The sequence below is a fragment of the Camelus bactrianus genome, chromosome 21 (genome assembly GCF_048773025.1).
Source record: "Camelus bactrianus isolate YW-2024 breed Bactrian camel chromosome 21, ASM4877302v1, whole genome shotgun sequence".
Lineage (NCBI taxonomy): Eukaryota > Metazoa > Chordata > Mammalia > Artiodactyla > Camelidae > Camelus > Camelus bactrianus.
The window spans coordinates 69,406-87,375 of record NC_133559.1 but is presented as its reverse complement, the minus strand read 5'-3'; the positions used below and the strand labels follow the sequence as shown (position 1 = coordinate 87,375).

The 17,970-nt window shown below is 52.2% G+C and overlaps 1 protein-coding gene across 13 annotated transcripts; it reads left to right on the top strand.

Moving 5' to 3' along the window:
* The first annotated feature begins 31 nt into the window (after positions 1–31).
* On the top strand, positions 32–17,930 carry LOC105080870 (mitochondrial inner membrane m-AAA protease component AFG3L1). Of its 13 annotated transcripts, none has more exons than XM_074349116.1 (10): positions 32–215; positions 6,442–6,692; positions 6,958–7,095; positions 9,279–9,347; positions 10,189–10,544; positions 12,836–12,971; positions 13,181–13,334; positions 14,933–15,025; positions 15,666–15,791; positions 16,846–17,930. In XM_074349116.1, the coding sequence occupies exons 7-10, from the start codon at positions 13,241–13,243 to the stop codon at positions 16,890–16,892; spliced, it is 360 nt and encodes a 119-aa protein (XP_074205217.1). In that variant the 5' UTR covers positions 32–215; positions 6,442–6,692; positions 6,958–7,095; positions 9,279–9,347; positions 10,189–10,544; positions 12,836–12,971; positions 13,181–13,240; the 3' UTR covers positions 16,893–17,930. The 13 variants fall into 13 exon arrangements, with proteins under 13 accessions (XP_074205217.1, XP_074205214.1, XP_074205212.1 ...); XM_074349109.1 differs by lacking the exon at positions 13,181–13,334 and adding an exon at positions 7,486–7,562 and having other exon boundaries at positions 33–215; positions 10,444–10,544; XM_074349113.1 differs by lacking the exons at positions 10,189–10,544; positions 13,181–13,334 and adding an exon at positions 7,486–7,562.
* Positions 17,931–17,970: the final 40 nt, after the last annotated feature.

Sequence of the window (17,970 nt, the reverse complement as noted above, 5' to 3'; positions counted from 1 at the left end):
GAGGTCGGCGCGGGGGCGTGGCGCCTTATGACCTATTTGCCGCAATACTGCGCCTGCGCGCGCCCGAGCGGCGCGAGGTCAGGGGTGGAAATGTTGCAGTGGCTGGCGGCGTGTCGGTGGCCGGGCCGCTCGCCGTGCTGTGGCAATGCGGCGGTGGCCCACGAGGCGGCAGGACGGCCAGGGCAGGCTTGAGGGCCCTCGGAACCGCCCGGCAGGTGAGCGGGGAGGTGCTGGCTCCCCGCCGGTTCCGGGGGGCGGGGGTGGTGATGGTGGGGGCGGCCGCTCTCGTCGCCGCGGTGACGCCATCCAGGTGCGCCGGCCGGCGCGGTGGGGCGCCGTGCAGGAACACGGTGAGAGAACGCGAGGGGAGCCCGGGAGCCGAGGGGCGGCGACCGCACGTCGGGCCTTGCGGCCCCGGGCTCCTCCCCAGTCCCTGCGGCCGAGGCGGCTGCCCGTGGCCGGAACCTGTCTCCCTCTGTTCTCTGAGCCCCCGCCCTTCTCCCTGCGGCGCCTTCCGCCCTTGGAAAATTCCCGCTGCCCCTGCCTCCTTATTGCCCTCCCCAAGGAGCCCCACGTTGAGTGCACTGCGTTCAAGCCTCGCTCCACTGCGAACCTGCCCTGTCTTCTCGGGCGCTCGCTCCGACTGCGAAGTGGTGTCCTCCTGGGCTCAGCGGTAGTACTGCCTCTGCTCTGTCAGTCTCGCAGAGTTGCTCTCCTATATGAAGATGGACAAGAAGGAGTTTTATAAAGTGTTAACGTAGTTGTTATTCATCGTTTTTGGAGCCCAGTACCATCACTGTAATAATAGCTTACACTGTTTGAGGGCTTCCGTGCTAAGGGCTCTACAGGAATTATTTCATTTAAGTCATAACCATCCTGCAGGTAGGCGCTTGTATAATCCAATTTTATAGAAGAGGAAATATAAGACCGCAGCTGGTCGGCTGCTGCTCCAGCCTCTTCACTTTTAGATACTTCTGTACTGTACGCCCTCTCCTGGGTTCGGTACTGTGAAATATTATTCCACATTTTACGGTTGCTTTTTTTCTTTTTTCTTTTTCTTTTTTGTATTGATACAGCCTTAGGGTGCTGTCACATTGAAGGACCTCAGTGGTTTTGGTTGTGAAGGGAAGAAGTTGGATGATTTTTGAGTTCCTTCCGAGACTCTGTTATTCGTCTGTTGAGAGTCTCCTACCTGGGTGACGTCATGGTGAGCAGGACAGGCAAGGGCTCTGCCCCGTGAACTGCTCTGCTTTGAGGGCTTGGTGATTTGTAGGCTGAGGGGCCATGCAAAGGCTGGGGGTGAAGTAGCAGTCAGCACTGTAGGTAAAGGATATACCCGTGCAGTCTGCACTCATCAGGTGGAACCCTATGTTCTGGAAGCTTCTGTGCAGGTATTTTTTCATTCAGTGAGTTTCCTACACTGCCCCTGCCACCCAAGAGGGAGAACCAGACAACAAGCACGTATATAGCATGCAGGTGGTTATACGAGGTGTGAAGGAAGAGAAGATAGAGCAAAGGCAGTGAGAATGAAGAGAAGGGAGTGGAGGAGAATGAATGCCACTTTGTCTCAGGTGGGATAGTCGGCTCCTGAAGGGAGGAGGGTACTGAGCGGTGGCTCGCCAGCAGGTCGACGAGGGCCGGTGAGGCCGCACGTGAGTGACTCTGATACACAGACCAGGGTCCCCTGATGTGTGATCTGGCGCAGAAAGGACAGTGGTGCTTTGCCTGTCAGCAATGGGGCAGCCTTGCTGAGCCAGCTTCATGTCTTGGCTTTGCATATGCAAAGACCAATTTAGAAAGCTCATCTAAACCAAATGCCAAGAATGGATAGTAGACCCCTGTCTTTTGAGAGTTGCAGCCCACCGAATGTGGTCCCCTGACTAATCAGAAAAGGATTAGATCTCAAAGAAAAAGAGTTGGATGTTTTATCAAGTTTTGGGGCCTGAAGTGTTGTCCTTTGTACCTCTGGGGTTGTAGACCACCTGATACTGCTGTCGAGCCACCTGCATCGCGCTGGTTCTGGAGAGACCTGGGAGGTTTGGGCACCAGAGTCCTCATTGTGTACCTCCGGCTCTGCGTTATCGTACCTCAGGCACTTGTGGACCTCTCTGCACTTCTGCTTGTCCGCCCTGCAGTGGGAACAGTGGCAAGTACTTTCTCAGCAGGGGCATTGAGGGTCGGAGGAGGTGACAGAAGCACCTGGCGCACATCTGGTGCCTAGGGACCTGTGCTCCTTCATCTAAATCTCTTCCCGGTGACGTGCCTCTGTGACGTCAGGTCCTCGTTCTGCTGTGCACGGTGACTGGCTGCAGCAGGGAGGTTCATTCCCAGTGCAGAAGTTTCAGGATCCCCAACACCGTTACCTGTGGCTTTTCCTTTCTGAGTCCCCCTGCATAGATTTTCCCCGATTTTAACGTCTTTCTCATAGCTTACCTTACTTTTTAGTTCTTCTGGTCTTTGATAGGCGTATTTGAATACTTTGGCTAGTAGCAAATTAATCATTAGGGAATGAGTTTACTTTGAAGAGTGCACTGCCTCATCGTGAAAGACGGCACGGCTGGAATAACACAGTTGTCACCCGCAGACCCGGCTTCATTAGGATAAAACACTGGGGCCATCCCGATCTGCGGCTGGGTTGGACTTCTCTGAGCACAGTCAGTACTGTGAGTGTGGTTGGTTCTGTCTTTTCAGTGTGGTGGCTTTTCTTGTGCCTGCTTTTGCTCTGGTGGCTTTCTTCTACAATAGTGGGGACTGAAATGTCTCTAGTCCTGACCTTGACTGGTGTTAAGTACTGTTAGCAGCTTTTGGTAAAAGCTGTCATTTTCCACTTTGAGGACTAAAGAAAATACAGGGTCTGGAAAAATGTTTGCTTTCCTGACAAAAGCACTTATCCTTGGCTGAATAAAGATAAATTGTAGTACCCTTTGGTTTTTAAATTTCACATGATTTTAATGTTAGAGTAATTTTTTTTTTTGAGGCTGTAATATTTTCAGTGAGCAAAATTGCCTTGGGCAAGAAGTGATTAGTGTGCTTTTGTTTGACAGCTGTAGCTATGAAAATTTGTCACGCATTTCTACATTGAATTTATTTTCCACTCATCCTGTTTGAATCATATAATAGACAAGGGCGTCCGGGCTATACCTCAGCCCGAATCCTGGCCTCTTTGAACCTGTAATGGCCACTGTGAGAAAATGCCCCATGGTATTGCAGAAGCAGCTAATTGTCTCTCGAGTTTCAATGCCTCCAGGGAACCTGCTTTCAGCAGCAGGCTCTGCAGACGAGACCACCGTCATTTTCCTAGTGGCTGTGTTCAGAACCATCCAAAGGTACCTGTCTTTCCCCTCGCATCACTGACAGCACAACGCTTATGGGAACTGAGTGTGGCTTCCTCTGTATCCTCCATAGTGGGGAACTGGGGACAGGGTGCATGACCAGGAGGCTCTGTGCCCCGCCTTAGCTTCCACACTGAGTCACATTTAGCTCATCCTGTTTCTGGGTCACCTCTACATCTTTATGGTTTTGATATATCGTTGAAGACGGTGAAGGAGAAACTTCCAGGAGGAAGTTGCTTGATAAATCTTCAGGGTTGCATGGGAGCAAACCTTTGTTCCTGTGCATCTGAGGGCTGGTTAGGCCGAATCTCATGTTCAAAAAGCAGATAAGAGACGCTGTGCAGACTCAGTTAGTTTGGAGCCCATGTGCCCCTCAGAGCAGGCTGTGGGCTGTGCTCGGTGTGTCTCGGGATACCCCGTGTGTGGAGCTTCAGGTGCAGAGCAGAGTGTGCTGGCAACCAGGAGGTGCGTGCTGATCCACCAAGCAGAAGTCCTAAAGAAAACTGGCTTCTCCCTAACCCTTCCTACCCTGCTCTGATACTGTGGTTGCTGTGGTGAGTGTGATGCGTGCATTCAAAGTGCCTGAACCTCATCATCTTGTCCCTATAGGGTTGAGAAATTATGTAATAGTAGTAGAAGGAAAAGTGATGGAAGGTAAAAGGGACAGTTGGGTGGATCAGATTGTCCCTGTTTTACATGTGAGAATTTTTAAAGCATTCATTAATTTTGGGTTAATCTTGGAGCTGGTGAGCAGGTGGGCCATGCGTGGGTGGTGGTGGCTTCCCTTCCCTTCGCTCTTGTGGGCATGGCCACGTTCCCTTCCTTTGTCCCTGGTGCTCCCCACTCCACAGCCTGTGCAGTTGGAAGCCTTGACAAGTCTGTCCTCTCAGTTATGTCTCAGTTTGGTGAAGTTGGTGTCTCCCTGGGAACTGTGTCCTGCTTGGGCCCCATGAGTGCAGGGTGGATAGAGGCCCGCAGAAGCACCTTGGGGGTGCACTTACATGATTTACTACAAACAGAAGACTTCTTTGGAGACTTGTGTTTTGTTTTTAACATTTATGCAGATTTCCACCCTGTCCCATAATATGTTTGGCCATTCCCCAGGTCATCATGGCCTTCGGGCTTCCATGGCTTTGTGTTGGCCTTGCTCAGCGCTGGCATGTACGTCAGGGGCAGGTCTGTGCTGGTGTCATCCTGGAACTTCTGTGGGTGTCGTGCATCTGCTGGTTGTTGCCTGGCTATGGACGAGTCGCCTGGCTGAGAAAGTGATTTCTGTCTCAAGCCTTTGTCTGACCACCTTTTCTTTACTCAGGGGAATGATTTTTTTTTCCCGTTTTGGGTTAGTTTCCCAAGTTTTTATGGAAAAACCTGTTCTGTGAGTCTCCTCGCTCTCGGTACGTCACTCTTCACTTCTTCACCCACCAGGAGGTTCTGCAACACCAGCTGGGTGTCCTGCAGCTGTAACACACACACTTCAGATGCCAGTCACACATCCGGTGGTTACCTGCCCTTCTGACCAAACTTGCTTCCCATGACCCCCTTCTCTGGTTTGGTTAATTTGCTGGAGTGGTTCACTGGAGTCAGGATACCCGTTTGCTTGCTAGATTATTGGTTTATTGCAAAGGACTTTAAAGGGTATGAAGGAACAGCCAGATAGGGAAGCGCACAGGGCAGGTTTGGGAACAGCCCCCAGCACAGGAGCTTCTGTCCTGGGGAACATGGGGTGCACCACCCGCCAGCATGTGGGTGTGCTCTTGTCTGCCAGCCTGGTAGCTCTCTGAACTCTGTCCTTTTGGGTTTTATGGGGGGTTCCATTGCACAGGCATGACTGAGGAAATCGTTGGCCATTGGTGATTGATTCAAAATACAGCTCCTCTCCCCCTTCTCGGAGGTGTGTGGGGTAGAGTTGAAAGTTCCAACCCTCCAGTCCCCATCACTGGAGTTTTTCCAGAAGTCACCAACACGAACTCTGGTGTGGTTGAAAGGAGCTTATGAACAACAGAAGGTGTCTTTCTCTCTCTTTCCGCTTGAGAAACTACAAGGGTTTTGGGAGCTCCTTCCTGGAAGAGCAAATGTACATTTCTTATTAAAAAGCAAATATCACACAGGCTAAACAAAAGCTGGATACCTGGCAGACACCGTGATAGCAGTTATTTGCTTTTGTTTTTGTTTTTGTTTTTCCCCTTGTCATTTTTATGTACGCTAAAATACCCTTCGGAAATTTTAATTGAAAGTGTAGTTGATTTAGTTACGTGGGAAAGGAGATATTTTTCTGGTTTGTCCCAGCTTTCTAGGACTGTTCAGGCTGCCTGATCCTTAGATTGTACTTGAAAGAAATGGGGTCCTTAGACGGCAGATGAGTGTGTCCTGCGTCAGACCCATCTCCCCCAGGCTGGGGGCTTCAGGGTTGCTTATGGGCCTAGACTTGTGTAGTTTGAACTGTTACTGCTTCACATGCACATGTTACAGGAAGAGGCTTGCGGACTGGACTCAGTCATCTAGTTTGTGGGTCCCAGGTGTCCTGAGGAGAGGGGCTTCTGCCTGAGAGCAAGTGACATGAGTGCCAGTCTCTCATCACTTTGTTACTTTCTTTCCGCCACTTGTGTGGAAAGGTGGCTGTCACTCTGAGAGCGCAGGTCTGGAGCCAGCAAAGTGGAATGTGAGGAAGTTCGCAAGTGCCTGAACTACTTCTCAGCAGTGTCTGTAGAGGGCCAGTTACAGAGGTGCTGGTTTCAGCAGGAGCATACGAAGTGTCACTTCCTTAAAAGTAACCCACCTGGGTCACACCTGGCACGTGTGCACCGTTCGCTTGTGGTTTCGTAGAGAGTTGAAGAAACTGGTTTACAGCTTCCTTCTTGTCTGGAAATGTCTAGTGCCCGGATCCCTGGAGGGTGCTGCAGGCTTCCCTCCCGCCCTTCAGAAGGGGATGCTCTCTGGGGTCAGCTCTGCCCCTCACCGCCTCCAGCCTCTTCCTTTCCGTTCCCTGTTATTCTCCACAAAGCACCAGTGTTAGGAAAGCTGTATGTTGGAAGGCTTTTTCCTGTGCTCTGACTCTTTCTTCTCTGGAAAGTTACATGATAGTTTTCTGAGATCATAGTTTTTCTCTTAGGAGCTGGTGAACTGAAGGATGCTGGGCCTGGAGCAGATGGAGGCAGGAGAGGAGGGGAGTGGGACGACTTTGCCTGGTGGAAACAGATGCAGAGGGTGTGTGCGTCTGAGGACCAGTCCCACCGTCCTGTCACCCTCCCAAGGAAGCAGTCACTCCAAGCTCAGGCTTTGTACAGCTTTTCTGCTGTTTCGGAGCAATGGTTTTAATTTGTAAAAACATGGAAATTTCTGTCTGAATTTTTAAAGCCCCAGGTAAGAGTAACCTGAGGAATGATGGCTCCACGGGCAGGGCTCTTGGTGGGCACTCTGCTTCTCCTGGGTGGTCTGGGGAGCTCAGACACCACAGAGGTCTTTCCTCCCGAGGGCTGACTTTGGTTGTGCACCGGGGGCCATGTGGCGGAGTGTCAGGAGGGAGGGTTTGGACGACTTCTCTCACTTCTATAAAGGGAGTGGCCATGTTTGCGAAGGAACCACCCTCATTTAACTGTGAAATGCTTCGTGTTTGCTTTTTCCACAGGGAGAGGTGTCCTGGGGTGACAAGGATTTCCGCAGTCTGGCCGTTTTAGGGGCAGGTGTTGCCGTGGGATTTTTCTACTTCTGTTTTTGAGACCCTGGGAAAGAAATCAGCTGGAAGCACTTTCTGCGGTATCACCTGGTGAGAGGTCTGGTGAGGCGACTCTGTGCTCTGTCTACACACCTGCGGTGGTGGCCCATCCCTGTGGTCTGTCAGCCTCGGGGTGGAGACAAGACACAGTTTTACTTCTTCCACTAACTGCCCCGCCGAGCTCTCACACCCACTTTCCTGCTGGTTGGAGGCCCCTTTAACGTCATGGCCTGACTTCATCTTTCATTAGCTTTAGCTTCTAAGACTTAGTTCTGTTTGTTTATTTATCTTTAAATTTCAGTCTCATATCTGACTCAGAACGCTCCTCCTCTTGGTGCACCTCTGCCCTGCTCGCTGGCCTCAGACACTGAGGGCAAGCACTGTCATCCCTGGGCTTTGTGTCACAGCAGCAGAGGCCCCCCCCCCCCCCTTGTCCTGCAGGACTCTCAGGCTTGAGTGCAGACTCTCACAAGTGCAGAGGACTCATTCCCCCGTTGCCCTAAATAACCACTTATAAGGTGAGGCTTCCTTCTGTGTGACGATGTCGGCAGAAAACTGTTGTTTACCACTGTGTTGTCTGTCACACGTCTGTCCTCAGAGAGCCCCTTGGTGATGCTCCCTACGTGGTGGGGGGAGGGCTGCTACAGCCCCTCTCTGCCAGGGACCTGCCACCTGCAGATGCTGCTGTGCAGAGGTTGAGACGGGTGTCTTCCTGTACCCGCGTTCTGGACAGATGCCAGAGTTTCCTCGAGGGTCTGTGTGGCTGACAGTCACATGCTTGTTCCACACTCGGCCTGGAGCACGTGCAGTCGAAGTGTTCTCTCCCCAGCCCACCTGACTCAGCCCTGCGGTGTCCAGTGGGGGCTGCCTCTGGCCTGGCTCAGACCAAGGACCAGATCCTCCTGACTTAGGGGCACTTCCGTGTAGGCTGGGAAAGTCCAGGTGTGAATGTGAATCTGTGTTCTCTCCAGCCATGCCCCCCACCCCCTACCCACTTGTCTGAGAAGACCCCTGATAACATCCTAGGGTGTCGCAGAAATAAGATAGCTTTCACAGCTACCCCTGAGCCCGGGTGCACTTCCAGGGCCATGGCCTGGAACAGATGCTCTCTTGTGAAGGGCTTAATTGGGAACAAAGAACTACAGTTCCCAAAACTTCAGTAGCATTCTTTGTTTTAAAACAGCTTTGTTGTTTTTCAAAAATTTGATAACAGAAGTTTTCGGAAATAAATAAAAACATTAAGAAGGAAGTCACCATCCCATGCTAACCCAGGCGGGCCGTGTGTGTGTGTGTGTGTGTGTGTGTGTGTGTGTGTGTCTGTGTCTGTGTCTGTGTCTGTGTCTGTGTGTGTGTTCCTCCTGGCCAGTCTGAAAGCATACCCGTGGCCCACTGCACACTCAGGCGGTGGTGCACTGCGTTGGATAAAGTGTGCCAGGTAAGCTGGGCAGCGATCCAGGCTGTCCAAGATCTCAGTGTAATGGGGACAGTGAGGGTGCCCCCACCCTCGTCTCACCAACGTGAAGGCTGGAGGGGCCTTGCTGTCTGGGGATTGTGTGTTGCAGAGGAGAAGCTGGGATGTGCAGGTGCTTTGAGACCTCTCTATGCCAGGTGTTATGGCTGTATTACAGACATGTTCAGGAGTCTGTGTTGTAGTGGTTGTGGTGGTGGTGAGTCTCCACACTTAGGACTGTGTCCTCATTGTCCAGTCCTGGGCCCTCCTGCCATTTCCACAAGCAGCTGTGTTGTAGTGGTCAAGATGGTATAGACAGGAGGCGGACGAGGTGATGTAGGCACAGCCTTTGCCGTGTCTGATGCGCCCTTGGAGGGCCTGTGGGCTCCAGACGGCAGGTGGGCGGGCGACAGAGGGCTGCACGTTCATTTCGTTGGCATGCCCCTGACTGGATGGACAGAATGTTCCCAAATCAGCTCTTCTTTCAACGTAAGCTCTTTTCAGTTTGTGTTCCTTTTGGATTTTCAAGCCAGTTTAGAAGCTTAGTGCTCAGTGTACCAAGTTATAATTCCTGTTCTTGAATTGGTTCCTGTTTATTAAAATAATCCCAAGCTAAAAATGTCCCTGTTAGTGCAATACGAAGCCAAGGCCTGTCTGCAGAGTGTGTGCTGCTCCCAGAGCCGGGGCGCCTGTGCGTGTGGATGTCTGAGGACCGAGGCCCGTGCCATGCTGACAGATGTCCTGCTTGTAACTCGGCTGCTGTGACTGGCTTTCTCTCTTCTAGGTGGACCGGTTGGAAGTCATGAACAAACAGTTTGTGCGTGTGATTCCTGCCCCTGGGACACCATCCGAGGTGAGGGGTGGGCTCGGCTGGGTGTTCCAGACATAGCTTTTGGTATTTAGTGTAAGATGTAGTTTTATGTTTTTTTAGAGAGATGCCTCGCTGAGTTTCAGTATCCAGCACCCACCTGTGTTAATGTGCTCCTTGACTTTGTTGGCACATCGGATAGCACAGGACCCCTTATAAACCTGCAGCTGTGATTTCAGTGTTTTAAGTAGCACGTAAGAGCCACGAGCCAAGATTTGGGATGAGAGGAAGATGGCGTGAGGGAGTGAGGAGGCAAGCAGGTGTCAGTAGTCGATGGGCATTTTGTATGTTGACCTGACGCCTGAGCCTGTGCTTTGGGGGCCAGGACAGCAGGGCCTTCAGAGCTGCTCAGGGCTTCGCTGGGAGAGGAGCTGGTGAGGGAGGTGGCGGCCCTGGGTGGGGGCCACCTTAGGTGCCTCGGTCTCTGCAGAAGTTCGTATGGTTCAGCATCGGCAGTGTGGATGCCTTCGAGCGGAACCTGGAGACTGCTCACTGGGAGCTGGGCATCAAGACCCCCAACCGGATGGCCGTGGTCTGCACCACTGAGAGCGATGAGAGAGCCAGGGTGCAGTCCAGGGCCTCTGGCTCTGAGCACAGAACAGTTTAGTGCTTAACCTATTTTGGAGGGTGCATCCTTCCAGCCAGTTACAGGCATCTGCTAATAGTTATAATGTCCGTAGTGAAAAATCAATTTGTTATCTATTTTTATTGAGGAAAGGCTTGATCAGGGAAAAGTTTAGCTAGACAGCCTTAGAAAAGTGGTGCAGTGCCTGCGGGACAGATGCTGACACATTTTAGAAAGAAACTGCTCCCTTTTGTGTTGCAGGGCCAGGCTCTGGAGCCCTCAGTGTTCTTGCCTGGAGGGCCGTGTTTCTGGCCTTTCCCTTGAATATGGCAGATGGTTTTCTTGGACTTTCTAGCTCTTTCTTTCAAAGCCTGGTGCCCACCGTTCTCCTGGTCGGCATCCTTCTCTGTACCCTGAGGAGAGGTCCGATGGGGGCTGGGCGTGGAGGGAGCCTCTTCAGTGTTGGTGAGACCACAGCCTGGGTCGTCAGGGACAACATCGGTGTGCGGTTTGCAGACGTGGCCAGTTGCGAAGAGGCCAAATTGGAGATCATGGAGTTTGTGAATTTCTTGAAGAATCCCAAGCAATATCAGGACCTCGGAGCCAAAATTCCAAAGGTACTGACTTCAGAAAACATGGTGATGCTGTGAGCTTCGTCCTGGTTTGTTGTTGACAGCTTAGCCTTTTGTGACTTTGGTTTTAGTGGTCCATTGCAGTGGGGAGAGGAAACAGCGTTTGCAGAGTAGAGCAGTGAAAATCCTCTCATCTGATGCGCTCGAGACCACAGTGAGGTGACTGTTTTAAAGTATGAAACTGGAATCACAGGAACAGTACACGTCTACCTGGAGTGAGTTTATTTCCACTCCAGGCACAAATGTGTGTTTTTCCTTGGTGTCTTGGAGGGCAGGCCTTCCTTTGAGTTTGGCACCCTATTCAAACCCTCTGTTACGTTTCTTGCATAAACCACTTACCATCTGTGGTTGTGATTTTCATTCAAGTACAGTCCTGTATTTTTATGACATTCTTTCACGTTTTCTTATCTGTTCAGTTTGGCAGCCTTGTTTTTTTTTTTTTAATGCAGTTTGCTTTTTTGCTTTATTATCCAAAGCCTTCAGCTTCGTTTTTGAAGGAACCGCTTTCTTTACTCCTATTTTATTAACTTATGTGGTATTAAAGTACATAATTAAAACAACAAGCACTGCCCTTGTAAACGGGTCTGGGACCAGATGCAGCTGCCTCTTGGGAAGCCCTTGACCCAGCAGGTGGAGCAGGCATGCAGTGTGGCCGCAGGTCAGGTGTGGCACAGGGAAATGGGGGCTCGGGGGTGGACCTCTGAGGGCCCGGCTGAAGCTGTGAGTCCTTTTCCCAGAAAGATTTGTGTCTCACAGGAAGTAGATTCACAGATCCCTCGAGGCGTCCCTGGGCTCTGGACCAGGCTGAGAGCCCTCCTGGTGTAGACCGTCCTCACCCCACAGAGCTTCCCCAACATGGTCCCTGCGGGGAGGGTACTGCCGACACCTTACTCTGAACAACAATAGAAGATGACTGACCATTGGGGATTAGAGGGCTGGAGGCATGTGTTTCTGCCTGACAACCTGGTGAGAGCTGGCTGGAAAGCTCACGAGTGTGGCCGGTGCACAAGCCGCCTTCTGCTCCTGTTGGAGCCGCACCAGCAGGGAGCCCAGCTGTCGCTCACCTTGGCTTAACAGGCAGGTGCTGCTGGGGGTGCTTCTGTGTGCCTTTCAGGAATTTTTTCTGGGGCTTGTGTTTCCTGGGAAAGTGTGTGTGGTAAACAGTGGGTGTGGCACAGGCAGGTGACAGAAGAGCCTCTCGTGTGGAGGGAGGGCACTCTGTCAAGTCTGCGTGGTGCTGAGGACGCTGGGGCCTGTGTGACTTCCTAGCTCCCGCTGGGTGTGATCTGCAGTAAACGTGGGCACAGGGACCCTGGGTCCACTGCCTTCTGTCTTTTTTGTTTGTTTCTGTCTTTTTTGGGGGTGGGTAATTAGGTTTATTTATTTATTTATTTAATGGGGGTAGCTGGGATTGAACCCAGGACCTTGTGCATGCTCAGCAGCTCTCCACCACTGAGCTCTGCCCCCCCCCCCCCACTGCCTCCTGTCTTGAAGAGACTGGCAGGGATGGAGCGTGAAGACCCTGTGCATGGTGGGCTGTGACACCTCCATGAACCCCACCTCCCCATTCACAAGACGTGGGGCCCCAGCACCTGTGGGTTGAGTTGTGGCTCCCTCCTCCCCCACTTTACATATTTTGTTTCTGTTCTTAAAGACTTAAAAAAATTACTTTATGGTCTCTTTTGAAATAATTAGATATTAACCCACAGCACGGACTGGAAATAAAGCAACATAAGCCCCCCTTTAAGTCTCTCCTCAGTTTCCAGGCATAGTGGTGTCCACAGAAGGAGCACTAAAGTGTGTCACTAGGGCATGAATTGTGATTCTAACCCTCAAGTCAGTGCAGAGAAGGGCAGGCCGTAGACAAGGAAGCACAGCAGCGGCGGCCACACAGCTGCTGCCTTCCTGCTGCCTTGGGGCCAGCTGGACAGAGTCTCTGTGGCCACAGTATACACCACACCCTGTGACCCAGCTAGTCCTGCCTGGGAGCGTTTCCTGAAGAAATAACACGCTCAGCTGCGGGGAGAGGGCACAGGGGGCTTTGTGTGTCTGCACCATCTGAACGTTTTACCATGAAACAGTAAACCAGTTTTACTGTGAACATGCATTCATCTCACAAGCAGAAAATGTTAAACAGAAAGCACACCTCAGACTGCCAGCGCGGCGCACTCCTAGAAGGCATCCCTGGAGGGCGCCTGCTTCAGTGGGAGGGGGCGCTCTGCTCCCTCCGGCTCCATCCGTCCCCTTAAGAACCAAGTGTCACCTTTTTGTTCCAGGGAGCCGTGCTCACAGGTCCTCCTGGTGCTGGCAAAACTTCTCACCAAGGTGACTGCGGGGGAGGCCAGTGTGCCTGTCATCACTGTGAATGGGTCCGAGTTCCTGAAAGTGTTTGTGGGCGTTGGGCCAGCTTGGGTAGGTGGATGCGCTCTATCCCTGCCCCGGGTCTGTGTGGGGCCCTGGCGGTGGGCACCAAGCAGACCACAGATGTGCAGGGGAGACCCAGGTGGGCAGACAGCAGCTGAGGTGGGTCAGGTTCCAGAAGAGGGGGCTCAAGTTGGTAGACTCTTCTTCCTGTCTTTGTGCCGGTAACAGAGTAGACTCTGTGTGGACTCCTGTTTCAGGTTTGCGACATGTTTGCGATGGCCTGAAAAAATGTCCCTTGTATCTTATTCATTGATGAGATGGGTGCAATTGGCAGGAAACGAGGCTGCGGGCACTTTGGTTGCCAGAGCGAGCAGGAGAACACCTTGAACCAGATGCTGGTGGAGGTGAATGGTGAGACCCCACATTACCGTCTGCCAGGCCTTCATTTCTGTGCAGTAGCTCCCTGGGCGAGAACCCCTGATTATTCTGTTTGAGAAAGGCTGTTTTCAGGCACACGTACTGGAGAGAGCTGTTCGGTTCACACAGGCCCCACTGTCAGCAGGAGGACCAGGTGTTGGTGCCCTCCCCGGCCCGGGGCTCACAGGTGCCCAGGCTGCCTCTTGCACCAAAATCTCTCTCCTCTCTCCCCCTCGAGACTTATGCTCAGAGAGGCTCCAGCCGAGTCTGACAGCCTGCCAGGACTGCTGATGCCTCCCAGGAAGTGTCTAGGCCTTCGTGCCAGTTTTTGAATTTTGGAAAGCTTTCTGTGGTCCTTTGGCAAATCTTGTCTTCTCTTCATCTTTGTAACTGTGTTGGGGTTCGCGAGATTACCCCGGGTTTGGTGATCCACTGGAAGGCCTCCATGTTTAGTTGTGTTCGTACTGTGGTTGACTTCAGTGACAGGACACAGAGGAGAATCACGGGGAAGAGGTGCCTGGGCCAGGCCCAGGGAAGCCGGCCACAGCTTCCAGAGGCCCTTCCTATGGAGTCTCAGGGCACACTTCCTCCCCTGGCAGTGGGTTGGATGCCACTCGGGAGTGCTGTCGGCCAGGGTCAGGGTTCCCAAGGGGGTCGGGTCATGTGGCACCCTGCGCCAGCACATCCCGGGGGGGAAGGTGCGTGCTTGGCGTGAAGCACACTGTTTGCAGAGTGTAGACACAGGGGGCCCCACTTATCAGGGAGCAATGGAGACCCTCCTTAAATCCCGGGTCCCAGAGACGGTCGGGGGCCCTGTGAGCAGGCCTTGCCAAAGATGTGCTGGATGGGACTGCCGTGTGTGCTTTTCTGAACAGGCCAGAACGTTGCTCAAGTCTTCAGTTGTATTGAGTATCCAACAGTCATTCTAATTAAGCTGTTACTCTGTCCTGATGTCTGGAGGGGCTGATGGGAGAGACAGTTGGAGGGGAAGGAGGTTGGGAGCACTTCCTCTCCCCTGGCCCTGCCAGGTGCCCCGTTCTCCTTTGTACGGCCCTACCTGCCGCTGTCCCGTCTGGCTCCCTGGTCTGCAAGCCTTTCAGCACCTGGGTGATCCAGGGCACTGACAGTGGTGGGGGGAGGTCTCCCTGACCCCTGCAGGTTGCCGCGTGGTGTCAGAGGCTGGCAGGAACCAGTAATGAGTTAGGATGGGGGTCCACACCCTGAGACTGGGCTGTGGGGGTCCCAGTTAGCTGAGGAATGGCTGGTTACCCACCAGTGCAGATGCCTCTCAGAGCAGTGGGGGACTGTGGGGGCCTAGCTGCTGGTTCCTGCGTAGCAGAGTGGGTGTCAGAGCCAGCCTTGGGTGTGAGTGTCTGCCCCACGCTGAGCAGCCTGTGCAGTGTGCTGTGGAGCCAGTGGGAGGAGACGCAGAGCCAGTGTGGGGCTTCCCAGGGTGGGCAGTGGTTCTAGAAGGTCGGGCCAGGTGTGCAGGGGAGAGCAGGGGAGAGGAGAGGCCCCTCGGAGTGTGGTGCTGACCTGACAGGTGCCGACCGCACCCTCTCCTCGGCCTTACCTGCTCCTCTTGCATCCAGGGTTCAACTCGGCCAACGACGTCGTGGTGCTGGGCCGGCACCATCCGGCCTGGCGTTCTCAACCCGGCCAGTTTGACCGCCAGATTTACATTGGTGAGTGTGCTGGCCACCCGGTGCTCAGGCTTGGGGTTTCATTTGGGTTTGGGTGAAAAATTTGGGTTTGGGTGAAAAATTTAGATAGATCATTAGATGTGTATTTGAAGGAGATTTTTGATTGAGGTCCTAAAGCAGTTAATACAGCGTTTTGAAACAACGGAGGAACATGTGTGCCCTCTACTTTTGGAAAGAACAGGTGTGGTTGGCCCCGCAGGAAGGTCACTGCAGTCCATGCAGCTGGGAGTGATGTGACGGACGTAGAGTTTTCAGCTTTTGTTCTTCATGCGCTGTTACAAAAACTTAAAGGGCAGTTTACAAGGGGAGTTCACTGTGGCCCTTTCCACTGAGGAAACGTCGGTCCTGCAGCCTACATCTGCTCGTGGTTGGGTCCTGGTCCCGGGAATGGGTTTGCTGTAGGCCAGAGGCTGCACCATCCGGAAAGTGTTTTAATGTGTTGAAAAGCTGAATGACCACCATGACCCATGGTTCACTTCTGCCCTGGCCCTAGTCGGGCAGCCAGGTGTGCAGTGCAGACACACGGGTGGTGCCTGGAACCTCAGACTGCCCTCACAGCCTTTGTGAAGTGGCTGCAGGTGACCCTCATCTGGCCGTCTGTGCCTCTGTCTCTCTCTGTTAGGCCCCTCTGACGTCAAAGGCAGGGCCTCTGTTTTCAAGGTCCACCTGTGTCCACTCAAGTTGAATGAGAGCCTCAGCAGGGACACCCTGGCAAGGAAGCTGGCGGTCCTCACTCCAGGCTTCACAGGTGAGTGTTGGCCAGGCTGTGTTGTCATGGTGCCACTCTTGTCTTTAGAAAGTTGACTCTGTTGGGACATGTCAGCGGTCTCAAGAGATTATTACCCCAAAGCTAATTTGTACTTGTTTGAATTTCTGGTTTAATTCTGTTTAGACTTGATACGTTTTTGTTGCAGAGATCAGACTGACATCTGAGGGCAGACAGGTGAGGTGAAGAAGTTGCCGTGCGTTTTTTAGTCTTGGGCTTGCCCTCCCACCTGGGGGCTCCCTTTGCCTTTCTCTCTTCTTTGTGGTCAAAACCCAAGAGTTTACACTGGGGAACTTGTTTCCCTACCAGAGTGGTTTAAACATCAGGAGTTCACAGCTTTTCCAGGGGCTCCTGTCCATCGTACACCTCCTCAGCAGCCAGGGGGCTTTGCAGGCCTCATGGTTACCATGGCAAGCCGCTGGCCGCTGCCTCTGCCCCTGCCCCTCTGGGAACATAATGTGGTGGTGCCTCAGCCCTCCAGCCACCACGGCCTCCGTCTCCTCAGTGTCCTGCCCAGGGAAGAAGTAATGGATGAGCACTTCCCAAGCGGGATAAAAGACATGAGTCTACACATCCAAGAAGTTCAGGGAACTCCAAGTAGGGATGGAGCCTGAGACATCCATACTGAGATGTACTGTAATCCACACTGGTCAGAAGCAAAGAGGAGCTCTTAAAACCAGCAGGAGAGGAGGGACATGTCATGTACAAGGGTCTTCAATGAGATTAACATCTGATTTCTCATTGGAAACCAAGGAGGCCAGAAGGCAGAGGATCTGGCGAAACTCTTTTTCAATGATGAAGGAGAAATTAAGGCATTTCCAGATACTTTTAGGAGTTGAGAGAGCTTGTTATATTTAAACCTGCCCTACAAGAATCATTAGAGAGCCCTTCAGGCTGAAGTGAGTGAGCCAGTAACTTGAGGCTGTGAGGCAAGATAAAGGTCACTGGTAGAGGCCGCTGCGTAGGTAAATAGAAAGGCTGGCGTGGTGGTCTTTTTGGTTTGTAACTCCTCTTTTTCTCTCTTTATGGCTTGAAGGACGAGTGCATAAAACCATGATTACAAGTCTGTTAATGGGTGCATGATGTAAAAAGATGTAACCTGAGACAGCGTCAGCATAAAGCTGGAAGGAGATGTGTAGGAGCAGAATGTCTGTGTATCATTAAAGCTAGAGATGGGAAAGCTGATCTTAAAACTCACGTGGAACTGCCAGGGGACTGAGTAGCCAACAGCATCTCGTGAAAGAGCAGAGTTGGAAGACCCACGCTCCCTTTGTTCAGAGCTTCCTGTGAAACTCCAGCAGCCAGAACAGGCAAGAGGGTAGGCGTGGACCAGTAGAGGAGAATTAAGAGGCCAGACACGAGTCTCTGGTCCGTCGTTTCTGTCAAGTATACGAAGACCATCTGACGGGGAAAGAACAGTCTGTTCGACCAAAGGTGCTTGGACGGTGATCTCCACAAGCAAAGACGGAAACTGGACCTCAGGCTGTATGCAGAGGTCAACTCAAAGTGGTGAAGAGGCCAGAGTTTGGAGCTAAAACTGTAAAGGTCTTAGAAGGAGACAAGGGAGAGGGTCTTCGTGGCCTTGGATTTGTCAGTGGCTTCTTAAACTGCAAGCAGCAAGTGAAAGAACAAATCGCACTTCCTGAAAATTGCAATCTTTCGTGTGTCAAGGGACACTGTTTGAGGGGATGAAAAGACAGCCTACAGGATGGAAGAAAATACTTGGAGATTATGCATCTCGTAAGGGCCTAGAGTCCAGAATTTGCAAAGAACCCGATTTAAAAGTGGGCAAAGGATTTGAATAGACACTTTTCCAAAGAAGAAATACAAATAGCCAGAAAGGACATGAAAAGATGCTCAGTGTTATTAGTCATTAGGGAAATGCATGTCAAAACCGCAAGATCCCACTTCACACCCTCCAGGATGGCCACGAAAGACAGACAGACGGAAGAGCTGGCAGGGTGTAGGCAGGTGGGAACCCTCCCTGTTGGTGGGATGTAAGATGGTATGTCTGTGGAGGTCAGTGTGGCAGTCCTTCAAGAAGCGAGATACAGTTGCTGTATGACCCCAGTTCCACTTGGGCATCTACCTAAGAGAATTAAAATCATTTTTCCACACAAAGACTGGTACATGGGCATTCACAGCAGCATTATTCATAAGG

Coding starts and splice junctions, on each gene's coding strand:
- LOC105080870 (XM_074349106.1), top strand. CDS start 10,254: ATGGCAGATGGTTTTCTTGGACTTTCTAGCTCTTTCTTTCAAAGCCTG. Junction 12,972..14,932: donor TGGGCGTTGGGCCAGCTTGG/GTAGGTGGATGC, acceptor TCTTGCATCCAG/GGTTCAACTCGGCCAACGAC. Junction 15,792..16,845: donor CCTCACTCCAGGCTTCACAG/GTGAGTGTTGGC, acceptor TATGGCTTGAAG/GACGAGTGCATAAAACCATG.